This window comes from Panthera uncia, chromosome B4, assembly GCF_023721935.1.
Source record: "Panthera uncia isolate 11264 chromosome B4, Puncia_PCG_1.0, whole genome shotgun sequence".
NCBI classification, from domain to species: domain Eukaryota; kingdom Metazoa; phylum Chordata; class Mammalia; order Carnivora; family Felidae; genus Panthera; species Panthera uncia.
This window is the reverse complement of record NC_064809.1, coordinates 75,749,325-75,772,235: the sequence shown is the minus strand read 5'-3', so window position 1 is coordinate 75,772,235 and position 22,911 is coordinate 75,749,325. Positions and strand designations below refer to the sequence as shown.

General features: G+C 46.8%; 1 protein-coding gene across 3 annotated transcripts in view; it reads left to right on the top strand.

Moving 5' to 3' along the window:
• The window catches only part of BIN2 (bridging integrator 2), a 34,309-nt gene extending 11,833 nt beyond the window's left edge, over positions 1 to 22,476 (top strand). The window contains exons 3-13 of one of the 3 annotated variants that reach the window (XM_049625473.1): positions 6,575 to 6,629; positions 6,929 to 7,023; positions 7,749 to 7,844; positions 9,284 to 9,391; positions 9,699 to 9,784; positions 11,421 to 11,496; positions 12,959 to 13,041; positions 16,723 to 17,443; positions 19,640 to 19,720; positions 21,099 to 21,170; positions 21,979 to 22,476. In XM_049625473.1, coding sequence (XP_049481430.1) covers positions 6,575 to 6,629; positions 6,929 to 7,023; positions 7,749 to 7,844; positions 9,284 to 9,391; positions 9,699 to 9,784; positions 11,421 to 11,496; positions 12,959 to 13,041; positions 16,723 to 17,443; positions 19,640 to 19,720; positions 21,099 to 21,170; positions 21,979 to 22,002 — 1,497 coding nt within the window. In that variant the 3' untranslated portion in view covers positions 22,003 to 22,476. Of the gene's footprint in view, positions 1 to 6,574; positions 6,630 to 6,928; positions 7,024 to 7,748; positions 7,845 to 9,283; positions 9,392 to 9,698; positions 9,785 to 11,420; positions 11,497 to 12,958; positions 13,042 to 16,722; positions 17,444 to 19,639; positions 19,721 to 21,098; positions 21,603 to 21,978 lie in introns of those variants that run through there. The other 2 variants (XM_049625472.1, XM_049625471.1) reach the window with 2 other exon arrangements.
• The last annotated feature ends 435 nt before the right edge of the window (positions 22,477 to 22,911 follow it).

Here is a 22,911-nt window from a genome sequence, read left to right as displayed (position 1 = left end):
TGCAGGCTGACTGAATCCCCATGGTACTGTTTAACATGATCCTCTGTCTCTTGTATTTTCCATAAATGAATAGATTTAGAGGTTTGATGAGATTCAGATTTTGTTTGTTTGGGTGGCAGGAATACTTGACATTTTTCTAGGTGGGATATTCTCTCATCTGGAGGCACATAACGTGTTCTTATCTTTTTTTTTATGTGACACTAACAGCCATAGTTGATCATTAACTGGAGAGTCTATGTTGTATATTAAGCTTCTAGTAATTATGAGGTGGTAGCCAGTCTGAGAACAGCATTTGGCAACCACTGATTTTAGTCTGAATTGCGGGGGAGGGGGGCGGAGGGCGGGGAATAGGATCTGAGAGGGAAGTGATTTAATCAAGGTAAAGCACAAGGGCTACAGAGCGAGGATTCAAACGTGAACCCTGTGCTTTTCCCCCTGGACCGCACGAGGAGGCCTCCCTGGGCCTCTGCTCAATCAAGGTTACCCTTCAGCTTTTAACCCCAGTATGAAAAGAACAGGAGTCAGTAAGTCAACACCCACGTTGAAAGGTTTCTGTAGCTCGGTCCTTTCTCCTCCTCTCGGCCTTAAAGGCTGGATCTACCAATGGCAGGTGTGTGGGAAGGAAGGGTCAGCGATGAAGGAAGGGCCATCTAGAAGAATAAGAGGATCAGATGAGACAGTCCCCTCAGAATCTCCTGGGTGAGCCCACCAGCTGAACGTCACTTGAAGAGGGGGTGGAGATCTGTTTGAGAAAGGAAATGGAGGGAGATTAGGAATAAGGGAAGCTTTTCTCCTGAGAGAATGATTTACCCGTAGTGACTGGTATTTGAGCCTGCCTGAAAAGTTCACTTAACAAGCGAGCCTGCTGTATGCCAGGCTAGATCCTGGTATTTCAACACAAATAAGACAATACGCCTGCCCTCAGGCATTCACCGTTTAAGGAAAAAGACAGTAACAACACAGTCAGCTCTGAGACGGGACCTCGGATAGCTCAGACTAACAGAGGGGGGGAAGACAAGGTCAAGGAGATTGAAAGTGAAGTATTCCAGAAGTTGGACCAGTTGGTCATGTACCCAGTCCCTTACCGCAATCAGCTTGTAGGTGTATTTTTTATCAATAAATAAATATTCCCAGGGGCGCCTGGGTGGCTAAGACCATTGAGCATCCGACTTCGGGTCAGGTCATGATCTCACGGTTTGTGAGTTCCAGCCCCACATCGGGCTCTGTGCTGACAGCTCGGAGCCTGGAGCCTGCTTCAGATTCTGTGTCTCCTTCTCTCTCTGCCCCTCTCCCGCTTGCACTGTGTCTCTCCCTGTCTCTCAAAAGTGAATAAACGTTGTAAAAAAATTGTTTATAAATAAATAAATATCACTCCCAAACTTCCCAGCCTGATTTCAAGGTCAGGCCGCTTGCCCAGGTTCCTAATCAAATTTCCGTAGGTAAGTTTTCTTTGAAGGCTTTGTTTACTTCCCCATTCCCCGCCCCCCCCCACACTCTTCAAAACATATTATAGAGGAAGAATTGTTTTCCCCAAGCAGCATTTTAATCTCTTATTTCTGGTAGTGACAGCTGCTTCCAATTCATTGCCTTTAAAATCAAACCCAACAATCCAGCTTCTCGTCTCCCCTCTGGGCCTCCATTAGATGGAGCATTTCTAGAGCTTACTCCAGGACCTTCAGGCTACTTACTATTGTGCGAGCGTGTTTGGGTTTCTCTGAGTCCATTTCTCTCCAGCAAGTGGAGAGCCCCAGGACAGGGACTTTCTTCTCCATCCTCAGTACCGCACAGCTCTGTCTACCTGAGGGTTTAGCACAAGCTTCCACAGCGAATGGTCCATTACCTGAGGGCTGGGGCTGTTTATATAGGGGTTGGAAGGACCAAGTCAGACTCTTTATGGTGATGCCAAGAATTTGGCCAGGTATTCAGAGAGCGGAAGTGCTAAAACGATAAGATTTAGGGCTAGAAATGGTCTGACCCGACATTTATAGATGAGGAGACTGGAACCGGAAAAGTGGAATAACTTGCAAGTCTTTGACCCACAGACGGGGAGGAACCTAAGACCGTAAAAATCACACCTGAAGAAGAAGGCTAGGATTCTTCAGCCTGGAGACATTTCAGGGTAGGAGGGCAGACAGGTCAGTGAAATAAAATGATACCCACTGGGGGCGCCTGGGTGGCTCAGTCGGTTAAGCGGCCGACTTCGGCTCAGGTCATGATCTCCGGGTCCATGAGTTCGAGCCCAGCGTTGGGCTCTGTGCTGACAGCTCAGAGCCTGGGGCCTGTTTCGGATTCTGTGTCTCCCTCTCTCTGACCCTCCCCCGTTCATGCTCTGTCTCTCTCTGTCTTAAAAATAAATAAACGTTAAAAAAAAAAATTAAAAAAAAAAAATGATACCCACTGGCGTCCCGCTACCCCACTTCCCCCCCATACACACACACACACACACACACACACACACACACATGCTTCATCTCCTCAAAGGAAAGAGCAAGAACTCTTCCTAAAGGAAGAACTTTGACCTGGAAGCTTGATCCTAAAACACAGAAGGGGAGTTAGGCTTTTGTGAGGTGCCACGGAAGGCAGAAGGCGTTCACATTTTATGGACTCTGGTATCAGTAGAACCCCCTGGTTTTGAACAGCATACATACAAGTGCATGGTCATGCACGGTAGCCTTGATTACTGATCGGATTTGTCGGGCCATATAATGTCTAATGGGATAAAAACAATTTGAATTTCATTTGTAGAAATTATGCAAGATGGGGGCGCCTGGGTGGCTCAGTCCATTGAGCGTCCGACTTCGGCTCAGGTCATGATCTCGCGGTTCGTGGGTTCGAGCCCCGCGTCGGCCTCTGTGCTGACAGCTCAGAGCCTGCAGCCTGCTTTGGATTTTGTGTCCCCCCTCTCTCTCTGCCCCATCCCTGCTTGTGCTCTGTCTCTCTCTTTCAAAAATGAATAAACATTAAAAAAATTTTTTTTGTGGGGCGCCTGGGTGGCGCAGTCGGTTAAGCGTCCGACTTCAGCCAGGTCACGATCTCGCGGTCCGTGAGTTCGAGCCCCGCGTCAGGCTCTGGGCTGATGGCTCAGAGCCTGGAGCCTGTTTCCGATTCTGTGTCTCCCTCTCTCTCTGCCCCTCCCCCATTCATGCTCTGTCTCTCTCTGTCCCCAAAATAAATGAAAAACGTTGAAAAAAAAAATTAAAAAAAAAAAAAATTTTTTTGTTAAATAAATTACGCAAGATGGTTTAACAGGTTTTGTTACTCCAATATGTACTTTGGAGACCAAATCTTCATGGTGAGGTAAAAAGTTGAGTTCGTTTTGTTTTCTTTCAAAAAGGAACTTGAAATCCTTGTTAATTTGTATAATCCTCAAAACTCTTTCAAACCTTGGCTGTCACATTTTTAAAACTCTCAAACTTACACCCACCTACCATTTCCATCTTTAAAAGCTTTTATGCACGTTTAACATCTTAGGCTGTTTCAACTTTTTTCCCATGAATGAAAAAGCAAGAAGGAAGTGAAACATCCTTCCTGATGAATGCTGAGTGTTTCTGAATTTTGGTGGCTGACTGACCGTCTCCATCATGCTATTGAAAGCACTTTCTCAAGATTACCAGTGACCTCCAGTTACCAAGTCCAGTTACTGTGACCAGTTGTTCCTGCACTCTAACCTCTCTATAACATCTGAACCACCCCCCCCCCCCCCCGCCCCGGTCATTTCTCTGATGTTCTCCTGATCCTCACTTGCTGTGAAATACCGCACAATGCCGGTTCTTTTCCCACCTCCCTGACAGTGTCTTAGACGCCCTTGAGACTGTGTGTTCATGTCCCTAGAGCCCTGGCATTCAGCTCCAAGGACTTTTCTTTTCTTTTCTTTTCTTTTCTTTTCTCTTTTCTTTTCTTTTCCCTTCCCTTCCCTTCCCTTCCCTTCCCTTCTCTTCTCTTCTTTTCTTTTCTTTAATGTTTATTTACTTTTAAGAGAGAGAGAGTACAAGCAGGGAAGGGGCAGAGAGAGAGGGGGACATAGGATCCAAAGTGGGCTCGGTGCTGACAGCAGAGAGTCCGATGTGGGGCTGAAACTCACAAACTGCAAGATCATGACCTGAGCTGAAGTCAGATGCTTAAAGGCATCCCAGCTCCCAGAACTTTCAACCTGAAGTATGGTTAAGGGTTTGGACTGGCTGGGGCGCCTGGGTGGCTCAGTCAGTTAAGCGTCCGACTTGGGCTCCGATCGTGATCTCGCGTTTCATGAGTTCAAGCCCCGCATCGGGCTCTGTGCTGACAGCTCAGAACCTGGAGCCTGCTTTGGATTCTGTGTCTCCCCCTCTCTCTGCCCCTCCCCCGCTTATGCTCTCTCTCTGTCCCTCAAAAAATGAATAAATGCTAAAAAAAAAAAAAATTTTAAGTTTGGACTGGCTTAGAAGTAAGCGCTGGAGGCAAAAACATGGATGAAATAATTAGTCCAGTTTACTTTGACCCCGAGTTGACCTAGATTTTCTGCTGTGTACACAGTAATCGTCCTTCCTGCAAAGATTTCCGCAGATTAAAAAAAAAAAAGTTTAAGTTGTTAGACTTTTCTGAATATTCAGTTTTTCCTCCCATACATTTGTTTATACTTTTGGTATGCTCAATAGCCTATCTAGTGATGACCACAAACAAATAAAATAAATGAGCAAGTTCACAAGTAGCTTATGGGCATACTTCATAATAATGCATCTCAACTTAAATACTCCTTCACCTGAGCTGGCATGAAGGTCACTGTCCTGACCCACAGGTCTGGCCCCAGGAAACCCCCTTAAGTGGACTGCACCTTTCAGTCCAAGCCCACGTTCCTGAAGTCAGGCTCCAAGAGGTCAATGGTCTAGGCTCAACTCCCAGAAACTGGAGTTCACACAGAGGAAAGAGGCCAGAGTCGGAAGGAGCTTTAAATAACACCATGAGGAACAACAGAGGAAGCCTTTGAAAGAGAAGACTTGGTGCGGGGTATGTGACAGATGTCTTCAAACATATGTGCAAGAGAAAGCAGATCTACTCTGAGTACAGAAGGCCAGCCTAAGACCAGTGGGCAAAAGTTCTAATAGAACCTTTTTTTTTGAAATTTATTTATTTATTTTGAGAGAGACAGACAGACAGACAGTGCAGGGGGAAGGGCAGAGACAGACTCCCAAGCAGGTTCCACACCGACAGTGTAGAGCTCCACCCGGGGCTCGAGCTCACGAACTGAGAGATCACGACCAGAGTTGAGATTGAGGGTCAGACGCTTAACAGACTGAGCCACCCAAGTGCCCCTAGGGCTATTTTAAATTGAAGCAGTCTCAGCAAGAAGTCACGAGTTTCTGGTTGCTGGATTCAAGAAGCAGAGGCTCAATGAACATTTGTCAGAGTTAAAACAGAAGTGGGTCACCTGTGGGGTTGAGATAAAAACTTCCAAACTTAAATGATACCTTCCTCTCTTTTCTCCCTTTTTTTTTTTTTTTTTTTTTTACTAGGGAGGAGACCTAATCTGTGCTTGGGAGTCCTAGCCTTAAAAAATGAGAATCCAGGGGCGCCTGGGTGGCTCAGTCACTTAAGCATCCGACTTCGGCTCAGGTCATGATCCCATGGCTCATGAATTCCAGCCCCACATCAGGCTCTCTGCTGTCAGTATGGAGCCTACTTTGGATCCCTTTGGATCCTCTGTCCCCCTTTCTCTCTCTACTCCTCCCCCACTCACTCACACACTTTCTGTCTCTGTCTCTCTCTCAATATTAAATAAACATTTTTTTTAATTTTTTTTTAACGTTTATTTATTTTTGAGACAGAGAGAGACAGAGCATGAACGGGGGAGGGGCAGAGAGAGAGGGAGACACAGAATCCGAAGCAGGCTCCAGGCTCTGAGCCATCAGCCCAGAGCCCGACGCGGGGCTTGAACTCACGGACCGCGAGATCGTGACCTGAGCTGAAGTCGGACGCTTAACCGACTGAGCCACCCAGGTGCCCCTTAAATAAACATTTTTAAAAAATGAGAATTCAGACATGGGAACAAAGAAAGAATTGGGTAGATGGATAGAGCTATGGATGAAGCTATTGATGTTGGAACAGGAGGAGAATCAGTGATGAGGCTGTTTGAAGGAGAGTGTAAAGCATGTGATTGATGGAAGGGAAGGGTAAAGTGAGGCAAGGCAGAGAAGGACATCAGGAGAGGAGAGGAATGGTCAGGGTGCACAGGAGGGAGAAGACCTACTGTCTTAAGAAGATGGTAGCAATGTACTTAACCCAGAGAGGAAAGTATAACCCACAGGGTCACGGAGGACACATATTTCCAGCAGAGGAACCCGGGGCGTAGGCTTTTGTTCACTGGATGGGAGAACAAACAGAGGAAAGAAAATCTTCCAGTGCCATGGGAACAATCTCCCAACTTAAAGATAGCCCCCAAAAAGATAACCTACAACTTCTTGGAAAAGAGAACAGAGGCTCATTTATAACATTTGCGGATTCCAGGATTGACGTCTGCTTTGAACCTACTTTTCAACTTTGACCTCTAAGGCGTCTTTCCAAACGTATCTCTTCAGTCACTGAAAGCACTTCTCCCTTTCAGGCAGAAGGCCAGAAGCTCTACAAGGACCTGAAGAACTTCCTTAGCGCCGTCAAAGGTGGGTATTGCGTAGCACAGGGGATTCGAGCTCCTGAGAAGTCTGAGCGCGGAAAGAAAAACAACCATTCTCAGGCATTTGATCACTTACTTGCCTGCCCCTGAGTCCTGGGGCTTGTGGGCAGAGCAAGAGCGACTCGTGCTGTCCCAGCCCCGTCCCGCTTTCCTCACGGATAACCCAAACCTTCTTGGTCTGCGTCCTTCTGAAGTAGACCCACTGATTTTGCCTGTCCACCCGTATGATTATACCAGCCTACTTTGGGGGAAACTTTATGGTAGACGTGACTTCTCTCCTCTCAGTGATGCATGAAAGCTCAAAAAGAGTGTCAGAAACCCTGCAGGAGATCTACAGCAACGAGTGGGACGGTCACGACGAGCTGAAGGCCATCGTAGGGGTAAGAGCGTTTGGGCTAAACACCTCTTCTGGCACTAACTCCTGCCCTCATCTCAGCCTTATCTTTGCTTCTGTATCCCAGAAAATGGATAAACAAAGGAGCCAATCCGCGTCGTTCATTTATGTAGTCTCGGTCACGGGCGGTAGCAAAAAGCAGTAACTATGGAAGTCAAAACAAGTTTTCCCTAGTCTACAGATTCCTCCGTTGTTGCCCTTCTCCCCCTCCTAAAACCTTACGGAAGTTTCCGTTCCATAAAACCCAAGTGGTTGGTTTTGAAAGTTAACTTCATGCAGTTTTGTGCTCCCAAATTTGCCTGTCCTCCAAGCTCTAGAGTCCAAAACTCTGACCATCTCTTCCTGTTCTTAATCCCTGAGTGTACGTCCAGTGTCTTATAGGGCAGCCCCTTGGGGGAAGGGCTGTTCCTTCACCTGACTTCTTCACCGGAACCCAACGTGATATTCTAAATACAGCGCTCCACCTGTTTCAGATTCTGTGTCTCCCTCTCTCTGTGACCCTCCCCCGTTCATGCTCTGTCTCTCTTTGTCTCAAAAATAAATAAACGTTAAAAAAAAAAAAAAAAACTTAAAAAATAAATAAATAAATAAATAAATACAGCGCTCCAAAAAAGGAAGTCTGTGGCAGGCAGAATTTGGGCTTTCCCCTGGTAGGCGGTTGTTGCTGAGAAGTGGGGCCCTCACCACTGCCCTCTGCCTCTGCCCCCACAGAACAATGATCTCCTTTGGGAAGACTACGAAGAGAAATTAGCTGACCAGGCAGTGAGAACCATGGAAAACTACGTAGCCCAGTTCAGCGAGATCAAGGTAATCGGTTTGCAGAGTCAAGGATGGGTCACGGGTGGCCCCTGGAAGTTAGAGAACATACAGGGTAAATGTCCTACATAGAGTTTGAGCCCACAGTCGGGAATGAAGCTCAGGAAAGAGGAGTAAAAGTCTGGGGTCAGATGGGAGGTTAAGGTGGAAGGTTAGAGGTGTGTGAAGGGCATGTTTAGAATTAGATTTGGGTGAAGAAGATTGGAGCTGTTTTTGAATTAGATCTAGGTCAGGGCATCCCTTTTACTTGTGGAAAAAAACCCAGCCCATCTGTATATTGTAGACAAGAAGAAGCTTGGAGGAGTCATGATAACTACATCCGATACTTGGAAGTCTGCTAGGTAAAAGAGGGATGCAACCTCTTCTAAGCTGTTCCAGAAAGCAGAGTTAGAGTTCATTTATTCATTCAACTCCTATTTATTAAACATCTACTCTGTCAGGCGCTGCACTGCTTTTAGATTAATAGGGAGAAATTAGAGGGGTCCTGACTTCAGTCTGTCATCAAGCTTTCAAAAAATGAAATCTGCTGTGAAGTTGGGAATTGTCCATTCTCTGTTCCAGCAGAAATTGGTAAACTACTAATTTGGGATATTGCAGCTCCACGTGTTCAGTAGGAAGCTGGGCCAGATCATCACTAGTCCTTTGAAAATCCATGTTTGAGGGGCGCCTGGGTGGCTCAGTCGGTTAAGTGGCCGACTTCGGCTCAGGTCACGATCTCGCGGTCCGTGAGTTCGAGCCCCGTGTCGGGCTCTGTGCCGACCGCTCAGAGCCTGGAGCCTGTTTCAGATTCTGTGTCTCCCTCTCTCTGACCCTCCCCCGTTCATGCTCTGTCTCAAAGAGAAATAAAAACGTTAAAAAAAAAATTTTTTTAAAAATAAAATCCACGATTGAATATGTAGTTTGGATGAGACTGAGTAGACGGTCTCTCAGTGCACGTAACAAGTTACCATTTTTATTATGCTTCAGGATTTTCAAAGTACTTTATAGTCTGCATTTGAGCTTTCAAATAACACCGTAGGGGCAGATGAGGCTGCTGATGTTCCAAAAGAGACGTGCCTTGCCCTCCATCACGGGGCTAATAAGTGGCAGCACTGGGAGTAAGACCCAGCACCCCTGACTTTGAATTTAGTTAGATTCTCAAGGCCATGTCACCTGGAGGCTGAACCAGATTTTAGTGGGTTTATAGGAAGTAGTGATGTTTAGTGCAGGCTTCCACATGCTCTGTAGGGTTTCCCTTTACTCTGCCTCCCCACCGCCGAGAATTCCCATTCTTTCCAAAGAGCGAGGGAGATCCCTTGGGCACAAAACTGTTAGAAAGTGCAGTGCGATAATAGGACCCAGTCATCGTGCCTCTGTGTTGGACACTCTGTCACCTGCATCCTGGCCACCGAAAAGTGACTCTCGAGGCCTCTCTCCTACCTCTGGGCTAGGAAAGAATTGCCAAGCGGGGTCGGAAACTTGTGGACTATGACAGTGCCCGACACCATCTGGAGGCGTTGCAGAATGCCAAGAAGAAAGATGAGGCCAAGACTGCCAAGGTAAAAAAAACAAAAACAAAAACAAAAACAACCCTGATAAAACCTTCCTGCCCTCCCGCTGGGCCAGGCTGGGTTTAGGAAACGATAAATCCAGCATCCAGCGTGTCCCGAAGGAAATCCTGTGTTCCCTGACACCAGTGCTCTCAGGATAGTCAAACACTCATGGCTTGGGAGGGCACGGGTCTGGGGAAAGAGAGGCTCGGTTCCCAGGAAGTCCCTGAAAAGCCGCAGAGGATCAAGGAGGCACAGCCTCTCCAGCCTTAGACCCGGGACTGAGGGCAACGGCCCTGTCTGTTTCACCCCCTAGGCAGAGGAAGAGTTCAACAAAGCCCAGAGTGTGTTTGAAGACCTGAACCAGGAACTGCTGGAGGAGTTGCCCGCTCTGTATCACAGGTAATGATTGACCTTCAGAAAAGGCCTGGACCCCCGAGCCGCTGGAGGCCCGGGTTACCTGGCAACCCAAACGTGTCACCTGAGCTCTGGTGCAAGAGTGGGATGTGTAGCCTCAGCCCTGCCACTACCTTGCTGGGTGACATTAGGCAAGCTGCCTTATCGCCCCAGACCCTGCTTACTTCACCGGCGGTACGGAGCTAACCACGCCTGCCCTGCCAGCTTTTCCAGTTTAAAGGCAAGGTGCTTCTTGGACAGGAGCGATCTTGGCAAGTAGATGGCCGTCATCACGCAAGCCAGGAGTATATGGTTCCGTGCCTCGGTGTGCACTGTCTTAAGCCGGCTTGGCTCACGAACATCCGGCTTGATGGAGACGCTAAGCCACGGGATGATTATTTCTATTAATGATGTCTTTGCTTCACAGGAGGTAAACATGTTGTAGACGTAAATCTCCCACATTGGGAGGAGGTGTCTGAGTAGAAATTGTCTTTGTGTCCGACTTTTCATTGTATGAGATATGCTGTAATGGCAGCTGTAGTCAGTATTTTATATTGCCACTTAATATCAGTCTCTGTATGATGGAGCCTTTTTTTTTTTTTAATGTTTCTTTATTTTTGAGACAGAGAGACAGAGCATGAGCAGGGAAGGGGCAGAGAGAGAGGGAGACACAGAATGTGAAGCAGGCTCCAGGCTCTGAGCTGTCAGCACAGAGCCCGACGCGGGGCTCGAACTCACGGACCGCGAGATCATGACCTGAGCCGAAGTGGGCCGCTTAACCGACTGAGCCACCCAGGCGCCCCGGGTGGAGCCTTTTTAATCACTACACGTATTCTAAGACACCAGTTAATGTGACTCCTAATTTAAATAGCATTGCAATTTCATACAGTTTCTTTAAATGTAAATTTCCCCCATTCATTCACAGTAGAATTCTGCCAATGTGCCTTCGGCTTCATCGAAGCCCAGGTATTGCACAATGAGAAAGAATAATTATTTATGATAATAATTATAATGGTATGGCCTTATATTTTTACAGCACTTTAAAAAGTCTTTAGAGGGGTGCCTGGGTGGCTCAGTCAGTTGGGCGGCCGACTTCAGCTCAGGTCATGATCTCGCGGTCCTTGAGTTCGAGCCCCGCGTCGGGCTCTGTGCTGACAGCTCAGAGCCTGGAGCCTGTTTCAGATTCTGTGTCTCCCTCTCTCTGACCCTCCCCTGTTCATGCTCTGTCTCTCTCTGTCTCAAAAATAAATAAACGTTAAAAAAATAAATAAATAAATAAATAAATAAATAAATAAATAAAAATAAAAATAAAAAGTCTTTAGAGTACTTTCATATCTACGTTAGTACCTAAAGGGCCTGGATCAAGATAGCTTCACGCACCTAGAGGTCTCATGTTTTGGCATCAGGCTGGGCCGATAAGTGTCTCCCCTGAGCTTCCCACTCTTCTGAGAGCCCAGTGTGCTACTGGCCTCACCCTGACAAATCCAGATCACATCCTGAGTCTAGGGTGCAGGGTGCTTTTCTCTGAGGACTCTTCGTGTCCTCTGGTGTTGGCTTAAGCTCCTCCCTTGTCTCTCAAAGATTTCCTTTACCATCGCTCACCTGCATGTGGTCTTGTTTCTGTTTTTTTGGCCCCTGATAGTCGTATTGGCTGTTACGTGACCATCTTCCAGAACATCTCCAACCTGAGGGATGTCTTCTACAGGGAGATGAGCAAGGTGAGAAACATCTTGGCAAATGTGGACAGCTAGGTGGGTCTTCCTAGGAAATGTGAAAGTAGCCCTAACTTACATAAGCTCATTAAATATTGATATTGGCAGCACGGGTTTTTACCTTTTTCTCATGAGGAGATAATAGCACTTGACTGACATTGTTGAACTGGGTTAAAGCACCTGTACCTGCCTCAGAGGGCCCTCCCCGTCTCCATTAACAACTGAATAATGGCAGCCAAACTTGAGCTTCAGATGAATAAAGGAGGTAGGCCTTTGGAAGGAATAGCTGACATGGGGAACCAAGCTGTGAAATCTTTTATTTTTATTTATTTTATTATTTTTTTTAACGTTTATTTATTTTTGAGAGAGAGAGAGAGAGAGAGAGAGCACGTGCACACAAGCAGGGGAAGGGCAGAGAGAGGGGGAGACATAGAATCGGAAGCAGGCTCCAGGCTCTGGGCTGTCAGCAGAGAGCCCAATGTGGGGCTCGAACTCACGAACCCCTTAACGGACTGAGCCACCCAGGCGCCCCTTTATTTTTTATTTTAAGTAAACACTGTGCCACATGCAGAACTCAAACTCACGACTGCAAGACCAAGAGTCACATACTGTACCGACTGAGCCAGCCAGGAGTCCCAGGCTGTGGAAATCTTTATCTTCTGTTGCTAGGGAGCAAGGAGGGCGGTGTTTTGGGTTTTTTTTAATTTTTTATTTTTTTTACATTTATTTATTTTTGAGAGACAGAGTGAGACAAAGTGAGAGCGGGGGAGGGGCAGAGAGAGAGGGAGACACAGGATCGGAAGCAGGCTCCAGGCTCTAAGCCATCAGCACAGAGCCTGACGTGGGGCTCGAACCCACAGACCGTGAGATCATGACCTGAGCCGAAGTCGGACGCTCAACCGACTGAGCCACCCAGGCGCCGCAAGGAGGGCGGTGTTTAAACACAGGTCGGTTTCTCAGGTAGTTGGGCGTGAATGGAGAAGGCCAGTCCTATGCAGTGACAGGCAGCCACACAACATGACCTCATGGGGTCTTTTCTAGTCCTGGGATTCCAAGACTCTTTGCTATTACAACATTAACTGAATTCGTGCACACATCCACATGTTCCTGTCCGCAGTTTCTTGAGCTAAATTATGGTTTGCCTCGTTAATATTACAATGGGTTTTTATTGCCTGGATTACCTGAGAGAAGCTAGAACCTCAAATCAAACGTCAGACATCAAGGACCCAGCCTTGAGGGAGGGAGCTGCCAGTCTGATGGAAGAGACAGAACTTAGGACACAGACAAGTCAAGGAAGAAGGGGTGGCAGGACAGGACCCTAGACACTAGTGCAAAAGAGACGAGGAGGAGTTTTATAGTTAAGGGTGGGGAGGTTTTATCTGGGGAACTGTCTGAAAGGGAGAAGAGAAGGGATATGCCAGTCTCAGGTTCCCTCTGGCTAGCAACCCGTCTCTCTTGCTGGCTCTAGCTGAACCACAGTCTCTACGAGGTGATGAGCAAACTGGAGAAGCAACATTCCAACAAGGTCTTTGTGGTGAAGGGAGTATCAAGGTGAGCAACTTCTGAGACTCTTGGCTGCTTCCCTTGTCCTGTGAACACTCGCAGCACTCCCATTTCCATCCCCGATCCTGGCCTTCCCTTCACGGTCATGTGCATGATGTTGGTTGTTACTTGTTTTTTGTAAAGAGTTTGGGTTTGGTTTTTTGGTTTTTTTGTTTTTTGGTTTTATTTTGAGAAAGAGAGCACGCGTGCACACACAGGCAAGAAAAAGAGCGGGGGGGGAAGAGGGGAGGGAAGGGCAGAGAGAGAGGGAGAGAGAATCCCAAACTCACAAACCACGAGATCATGACCTGAGCGAAAGTCAGACCCTTACCAACTGAGCCACCCAGGCGCCCCACTTTGTTGTTTGTATTATGCCTCCTATAAATTCTTTTTTTTTGTATGAAATATTTCAGCTATCACTAAAGGTATAAAAAAATACAATAAAAAAGAATAATACAATAAATAGCCATACAGTTACCACCAGATTTAAGAAATCAGCTATTATATGTATCATTGAAGCACACGGTGTCCCTTCCCCACTCACTTTCTCTTCCTGCCCCCTCTCCAAAGGTGACCACTGTCTTAAATTTCGTATTTCTTTTTCCCATGTATGTCTTTTTACTTTTCTTATACACATACACGCACGCACAGAAAATACCGTTTTGCATGTTTTCAAACTTTGTAAACTGGAATCATACTTGACGTGTTCTTTTGCAACTTCTTTCTGTTCTCTTCATACCGTTTGTGACATTCGTTTATCCTGTTGCTACATGTTACCAGCTCTTGTCTTTCCTTTCCCCTGACTGTGATGGATGCTGTTGTGTGGCTGTCCACAATTTATTTTTCTGTCCTCCTGCTGATAGACATCTGGGTTGTTTTCCAGTTTCTTGCTATCACAAATAATGTTACGGCGGACACATCTTGCATTTCTCTTTGTGTGTATCACCAAGAGTTTCTTTAGGGTGTACATTTGGAGGGGAATTGCTGAGTCATAGTCTGCGCATGGGCTTCTTCAGCCTTGCTAGGGATTGTCATTGTCAAATGGCTCTCCCAAGTGACTGCTGGAATTTACAACTCACCAGGAGTAGTAAAAGCCCCCCAGTGCTCCATGTTCTTGCTACATATGACGCTGTCAGACCTATTTAGTTTTCTAAACTAATGGGTATGAAGTGGAATTTTTGCAATTTAATTCACACTCCACAATCGCTGGTTACCCTGAGCATCTTTTCGTGTTACTGGCCGTTTAAGGTTCCTTTCTGTGACTTTCCAGTTTAACCTTGTTTTCACATTTTTCACTTGGATTGTTTACCTTTTTCTTAAAATTTTTTTAATGCGTATTTATTTTTGAGAAAGAGAGAGTGAGTGCGTGAGCTGGGGAGGGGGCGGAGAGACCAGGACACAGGACCTGAAGCCGCCTCTGCCCTGATAGCAGTAAGCCCAATGTGGGACTCAGACTCACAAACTGTGAGATCATGACCTGAGCGAAAGCCGGATGCTTAACCAACTGAGCCACCCAGGCGCCCCTTTTCAAATTGATTTATAGGAGGTATTTTTTGTGTTTGTTCTGGATATTAACACTTTAATGCTATGCATTGCAAATATCTTCTCAATTCTATGACTTTCTTCTCGTGTGTGTGTGTGTGTGTGTGTGTGTGTGTTGTCTATTGCCTTCATACATTCTTTATGCTGGTAAACATAAGCAGTTCAGTGGTCCCTCAGAATATGATCACTTTCTCATTCTGAAGCCTTTGATTCCTTCTACGTACAAGGTTTTATGCTGAGAGTTAGAGACCCAAAGACATAGGAGACTTGTCCTTTCCCCGAAGTGATTTACCAAAAGTTGAAAGGACAGAAAATGTACCCATGGAGACAAGGAACAATATAAGCTTGCACATATAAGTACTCAATGAGACCAGTAGGAATTCCAGAGAAGTAGGTATCTGCCATTGCAGGGATGGTCAGGGTAGACTTTTAAAGGAGGTGGTGACACTGATCTTGGGACTTAAAGGAAGCATCAGGCTCACATTTGTTACTTGTATTATCCATTTAGCAGTCTGTTACAGCAATTTGTTTAGTGATTACAAATCATCACTAAAGGGTCAATGTAGATTTCCTAGACGAATTCCCTTTTTGCTCCAAAAATTCTGTTTCTCCATTTCTCAGCATTTAGAGACAGAATTCTCTGTAGTGGTCCATTTGTCTGAAACTTACTATCACGGACACCAAGATGTCCCAGAACCTCGTAGGGAAATGTGGTTTTTTTCTGGCTATGTCCTGGGCCTCTAAAGCTACTGACCCTAGAATGTCAGTGTTAGAAATAACCTCTGTCGCTCTGCTTATTATCTCACATCAGAAACTCCCACAAGGCCGGAACGAAGTTTTTCTCTTTCTCTGCCTATTCCCATCTCCCATCCTTGTACCAGCATAATTGGTATCTGTCGAGTAAATATCTGTGGGTTGCTTAATCAGTTTGTAGACAGTACATAGGAGGCCCCTGAGGTGAGAAGGACTCAAGCTGACGTTGGCCATACAAGCACTCGGCACCGTGTCCGGCCTACTGAATACGTAGAGTCAGTTTTCATTATTCATGGTCATTGTGTTCCATAAAGTCACCGTGACCACTGGATTAGCGAATACTCAACCATTACTCCTAAGGGAGACACGGAGTTAGGTTCCCATAAGACCCCACTCCTAGCATTTTCATCAGCCAATCAGTACGTAACCTTGTCTTCTTGTGTGTGTTTCTGTTGAAAGACACCTTGTTGTTGACTCCTAGCCCACAACACCAAAACTCCTCCCTGAGGGAAGCTTATCTGACAGGCATTTTTTCCTCTGTGAGGCACATCACAGTCGTCTCGCTCTAAGCACTTTACTGCTATACTTGGGAGGCCATTCTAACAGCAAAATCACCAACAAAAAGCACACTGTGAGAGACATGGCAAAAAGGACATGTTTGCGGTTGTAAGAGCTGAAACCAGGCAGAGGGTTGCCTGGTTAGACCTTGGCTGGGAAAGTGCCCTTCAGGCACCCACTTTTCAAAGCTCGCGTCGTGTCTGTGGCTGGCTGCAAAAGAAAGCATCGTGAGTGTTCATTTTGGAGTTACAAATCAATTTTGGGGACCAGGTGAATTTGCAAATAGAGTCCACAAGAATCGAATGTGTATCACCTGTGAATCTTTTCCCCAGAGAAAACATCCTGTCAGCATTTTGCTATGTTTCTTTCCAGTCTTGCTTTCTTTATATATTTTTTTACGTAATTGAGATCGTGAGATATATATAACATGTTATAGCCTCTTTTGCACTATATAACAGAAGCATTATCGCAAAGTATACAAGCTTTCTCATGTTTTAAATTTTTTTAATGTTTTTGAAGGAGAGAGAGACAGACAGAGCATGAGCGGGGGGAGGAGCAGAGAGAGAGGGAGACACAGAATCCGAAGCAGGCTCCAGGCTCTGAGCTCTCAGCACAGAGCCCGACGCGGGGCTCGAACTCACAAACCGTGAGATCATGACCTGAGCCGAAGTCGGACGCTCAACCGACTGAGCCACCCTGGCGTCCCCAAGCTTTCCCATATCTTCGATGGCTTTGTTCTATTTTCTTATGATGTGCATGCATCATTATTTACGTGGGGGTATTTAGGTTGCTTCCAGGTCTCAGCTCTTCTGAATCTGAACGCTCTTACTTTTTTAGCAGCAGCAGACGCTCTTTAGTCATCTCTTCCCCAGTTCGAACATCCGCAGTCTCCAGCCCTCTCACCTCACCTACCAGTCCCTCCGCGCTTTCTTTGAAGAATGAAGGGGACTCCATCTCAGCAAGTGAAGAAGAGCTGGCATCTGATCTGGCCCCACGAGAAGATGATGCTGAGATTAAAGAGCCCTTAAAAGACCAGGAAGAAGAAGTGGAAGAGTCTGAAGCTAGCTCCTCCGAGGAGGAAGAGCCTCTGCCAGCTTGCAACGGCCCCACCCAGGCCCAGCCCTCTCCCACCATTGAGGACGGCAAGTCCCAAGAGGAAGCGCTCCCTGGCTCCCCATCTCCATCACCAGGTGGACCCCTTCTCCCTTCAGAACAGCCCTCATCTCCCCCAGAAGTGGTCCTCCGAACCCGCACCTCAAGTGAAGGGTCCGAACAACCGAAGAAGAGAGCCCCTGTCCAGAGGACCTCCGCACCTCCTAATAGGCCGCCTCCGCCCAGAGCCACTCCCAGCCCCAGGCACTCCTTGGGGAACCTCCCCTCCAGCCTTCCAGCCTCTGAACAGGGCTCGCCCACCAGTCCTAGGGCCCTCTTGGAGGCTTCTCCTGACCCCCAGCCACCAGAGAAGCCAGTAAGAACTCCTGAGGCCAGAGAAAAGGAGAACATCAGCAATCTGAACCCAGAAGAACTTTGTACTTCCCCTACCTTGATGTCCTCTGAGGTGAGATTGGGTCTGGTTGAGTCTTTATTCCCTTTTACATCCTCCATGTAGATTACCTTTACTAGAGTCAGCTTGCCCCAGGTGATAAGATCTTCTGTCATTAGGGTTACAGTTTCGAGGATATTCTCGGACACCTTTTTGGTCCTGGGCATCGTTTCACAGATTCATAGCAACTAATCTAGTGACCTGTACTCTCAGGGTGGTTGACTTCTGCAAAGGGCTTATCTCTCATATTATTATTATTGTTATGAACAGATTCTTATTCATTTCTTTCTTTTGCTCCCAAGTTCTGGGAGTTCCCAAGGTAAAGAATCTACAACGGGGCTCCTGGGTGGCTCAGTCGGTTAAGGGTCCGTCTTCAGCTCAGGTCATGATCTCAAAGTTTGTGGGTTCGAGCCCCGTGTCAGGCTCTGTGCTGACAGCTCAGAGCCTGGAGCCTGCTTCCAATTCTGTGTCTCCTTCTCTCTCTGTTCCTCCCCTTCTCACACTCTGTCTCTCTCTCTCAAAAATAAATAAAGATTAAAAAAAAATTTTTTTTTTAAAGAAAAAGAATCTACAACTGGCACCCTGAGCTTTACATTTTTTAGTAGGGACAGGGAGGAGGGTCTCATTCCAGTTCATCATACTTGTGACTACAGTAAGAAAAATGGCGTCTGCAAATTTCCAAGGTGCATCTTCTGTGATGAGAGAGGCGTAGAAGAAGGAACTCACAGGGGAAAGTCAGGCAAAAGGGATTGTCTTTTGAAAGGTGAGGATATGGATGAGAAAAGGATTGTGTTAAAATAGAGACAGAGACCTGTGGAGAGCGACCAGTTCTGCAAAGGATCTGGAAATCAAGTTGTATTCTATTCAAATTACACGGAAAGGCTACATCATATCAAAGAGAGATTTGACTTGTTCTATGAGATTTCTGAGGGCAGAACTGTGTGTAATTTTTTTTTCAAGTACATTTTGGATCAATATAAGGTAAACATTCAGTGATTAGCTCTGCTAAAAAATGATATGGAGGGGCACCTGGGTGGCTTGGGCGGTTAAGCGTCCGACTTCAGCTCAGGTCATGATCTCACGGTCCGTGAGTTCGAGCCCTGCATCGGGCTCTGTGCTGACAGCTCGGAGCCTGGAGCCTGTTTCAGATTCTGTGTCTCCCTCTATCTCTGCCCCTCCCCTGTTCATGCTCTGTCTCTTTCTGTCTCAAAAATAAATAAACGTTAAAAAAAATTTTTTTTTAAATGATATGGAAAACCCATTTCAAATATAGGGAGAAGGAAGCACAGGGACTTCCAAAAACCAAAATAGGATAGGCCACCTTGAGAAATAGCCCCCGTCCCTTGCTGTTGAAAGCTAAGAATATATGATCACCCGTCAGGTGCATTATAGAGAAGATTATGGTGAGACACCTCACTAGATGGCACCGAGATTCATTTATTCATTCATTCCATAATTACTTACTGAGTCCCTGCTATGTGCCAGGCACTCTTCTAGGAGGTGGGATATTACAGTGAGCAAAACACAAAATTCTCTGCCTTCCTGCATCTCACATTCTAGTGGCTAGGGGGTGGGGAGAATAAGGGAGATAGGCAAGAAACGATAAATAAGTAAAATTACAATTTAGTGTTGATAAGAGATCTAGAGAGAAATTAAGTAGGGGAAGGCACAGGGAGCGAAGGCTAAATTGGAGGTTTTTAAAAAAAAATTTTTTTTAATGTTTACTTATTTTTGAGAGACAGAGCATGAGTGGGGGAGGAGCAGAGAGAGGGAGACACAGAATCCAAAGCAGGCTCCAGGCTCCGGGCTGTCAGCAACAGAACCCGACACGGGGCTCAAACCCAGGAGCCGTGAGATCATGCTGTGAGCCGAAGTCAGGCGCTCAACTGACTGAGCCACCCAGGCGCCCCGGCTAAATTGCAGTTTTAAACGGAGTGGCCAAAGGAAACATTTGGGCAATGAAGGAGGCCGGGGCATGAGCCACGTGGATATCTGGGAGTCTGAGATTCCTGGTGCCCCTCGGTTCACACCACCCCGTGACTGCCTGTGCCTCACTGAGGGCTGACCAGGCTACCTTGAGAGCCTCCTGGTATCTGGACATAGGCACCATGCCAGTACTGTGGGCACCAGCTAACAGACAAAGCATCCAGGGTGGCATCCAGGGTGTGAAGGCGTGGGACTTCCTCATACATTGTCCGCTTTGATCCACAGGTTTTTTCAGAGTCTGACAAGGCAAAGAAGATAGAAGACAAGGAAGAGAACAAGAAGCTGGGCTTCGCCGACTCCCCTGAGGTACTAACATCTAAGTCGTCAACGCCCTTATGCCCTCGGTCTTGATCCACGTGAGGCACTGAAGGTCCTAACGGGGCAAGATCTAGAACTTGCCCCTTGTTGGCTTCTCGTGTGAGGAAGCTATGCTGACTGGGAGAAAGAGGCAGGACTTGTGGACAGTGAATAAGTGCAGGCTAACCGTGGGATTTTGAACGGGTAAAGTGTAGCCACTTTTCACTTGTCTGCACCACAAAGAGCAATTCAATGGCACAGAAGGTCCAAGATCAATTTAAGTGTGACTGTAACATATTACATGATTTTGGTATGGGGTCAGCAATAGAATGGCCTCTTTGGCTCTGGAGGATAAAACAGGTTTGCCTCTTTGGAGTAATCTTATTGGAGGGGCGATTATAGGGGCCGAGATGCTGTCTATTTTTGAGGAATGCGCTAGTAACACTGTCCTCCTGGGGAAAGAGATATAGGACGCAACCTGCTCCCCGCTCCTCCCCTCCTTATGTTTGAGATTTATAGTATTTCCTTACTCCCAGCCTCTCCTGGGGGATTGCTCAGTCCTCAGCTAAGGAGGCATATTTTTGCTTAATCACCTGAGAGAGAATGAAGGTTCTCTGAAAGAATAGTACTTTTCTGGGAGGCAGTATTACCTTTGGGGTAATTCACAGTCTGGAACTGGAGGAGGGAAGAAGAAGAAGAAGAAGAAAGATTCCTGAAAGGAGAAACCACAGACTTCCAAGTGGCTGTCCCAGACTGTTAGAAGTTGGTCCTGCTTTTCGAGCTGGTGAATTTTATAGTGTGTAGGTTAAATTTCAATTAAAAAAATACATTCACTCCAAACCTTAGAATGCCAAGGTCTCCCCCTGGCTTAGCAGTTCCTGGACAGGGCTTTCCGTGCCTCGGGTTCCCATCTCAGAACCCAGAACTCTTCCCCAAAGAAACCATCATACCACTTGGCCTTTCCAAACCGGCACAGCCGACGATCATCTCAGCGTGAGAGCCGCAGTGCGTTCTCAAGGAGGGTTAGTCTAAAAGTGGTGGGTAGTGTTTTTAAGACCTACATTTATACCCTCCTAGACTCCCACATAGATTTATATACAGATGCATGTCACACGGATCACACAGTGTCTGATCAGGGAGACAACGGGAGTCCCAAGACCCGGTTCCCTGTCATTTCACCTTTGAATCTGGGTCTCTTGATCTGTAACACAGCATGACAGTAAAGCCTTCCCCGATGCTCTCAGGCCATAGTGAAACAACACTGTACGTTTGCCTTTTGTGTTGTCTTTGCCCCTTGTAAAGTGTAGGGCACAGAAGACCCTTCTAAGCTGGGGAGAGGCTGGGGAGGTGGATCCACCTCTTACCAGCAGAACTCTTCTTTTTGTAGAGCCAAGATCAGCTTCACGTCTCCGCAGTTCCAGAAGAGAGCGACATCATGGCACCCGAGCCTCAAGAAGAGGTAAGGAGGCCAGATCCACAGAATGGGATGAGTGGGAAGATTGGGCACTAGGGGTGGACAGAGGTTTGGTTACAGTCTGGAAACCTCACCGTGGGCTACAGGGGGAAGCCAGCCAGTAAACAGTATCCTCTGGGCAAAGTCAGGCAGGTGGGAGCCAGAGGAACCAAGAATAACCTGGGCCTTTGTGGTTTCTGTGCCGATTTCCTAGCCCTTGACCTTGAACCTCTGGACCTCTCGCCCTGGCCTTATCTCCTAAATATGTGTTTAGTTGTATGGGAACTTATTTCAAAAAGGAGTTGAGATATATATAAAAGGCACACAAAAAGGTAAATACGTACACACGCACAGTATACTCAGAAGTATATTAGTAACCATGACATAAAATGGAGCCATGAACTAGGGAAAGACAAAAAAGCATTCTATAAAATAAAAGTACCGAGGGTGGACCACAAAGGTGGTTACAACACTTTCTAACATCCAAGGAGAAGAGGAAAACATGATCAGCTCATTTAGTTCGTGCTGCCCACTCCTCAAGAGAGCAACAGCTCTTGTTACTAAGATGAAAAGAAGTTTCCCCGGTGAGTCCTCGTAAAGAGATGGCAAATGATGCGACGAACAGTATCTGCACCCAGTCTTTACAGTAATCCCAGCAACCAGTTTTACATCGCCTCCCTGGGTACAGCCCAGTGCCTTACAAGAAATACAATTTGCTAGAAGCAAACTGAGCTCCTCCACCCCCTCCTCCCCGGGAGTGGTTGGTGAGAGGGCAGGTCGGTATCTAACCCAATCACGTTTGTTTGTTCTCCAGGTAACTACAGTGCAAAATGACTAACTCTGAAGAGGGACTGCCGAGCCCCCCCCCCCCCAACCCCGCAGCACACACCTCCCCAAGAAGCTCCTCAGCTCAAGGGTACAGGTCAGAGGGACTTAAGATCTAGCATTCATTTTTAGGTTCTTCACCCGTGTGAATGCTGATGGTCTCTAAAGATCTAGCATTAATGGGGGCTGAGGAGCAGACTTAGGGGAGGGAGGGAGGCAGGCTTGGGAGAAGAAACCATTAGACTCGGGGAGTATTTAACTCAGGCTTTAGCATTGTCAGAATAAGAAGACTTTATATGTTAATTAAAGTAGGCGGAAAATGACCATAAATTAGCAAAAGCATCTATAGACACAGACACGTCCGCACAGAGACCCATAACCACACGTACTCAGAGAACAGCGGACAAATCTTCGACTCACCACTCATTGGCAAGACCTCGAGCCAGAAGAACAGATTTGCAGACAATAAATAAAAGTATTATTCGAACCGTGTGTGGATCCTTATTTTAACACAAAGTTGTTCCAGCCCAGCTCACTGTTCTCCGCTTAGGTCGTATTGCATGTACCCCTTGTTCAGAAAGCGTCAGTCCCATCCTTGACCCCCAGCTCGGTCAGAATGCTGCAGGGGGGCCACAGGTTCCTTTCCTCAATCCAGACGCTTTACTGCATGCCCTCCCTCACTTTCAGTTAATAAGCAAATGCCCTTGGAAAGAGGTTGCATTTTAGAGTTGTGTCTAGTGTTTACAATGTGGTCCTTGGCGTAAATAAGCATCTGAAGGGCGCCTGGGTGGCTCGGTTGGTCGAGCGTCCGACTTCGGCTCAGGTCGTGATCTCGTAGTTCATGAATTTGAGCCCCACGTTGGGCTCTGTGGAGCCTGCTTAGGATTCTCTCTCTGTCCCCGTCTCTGCCTCTCCCCCACTG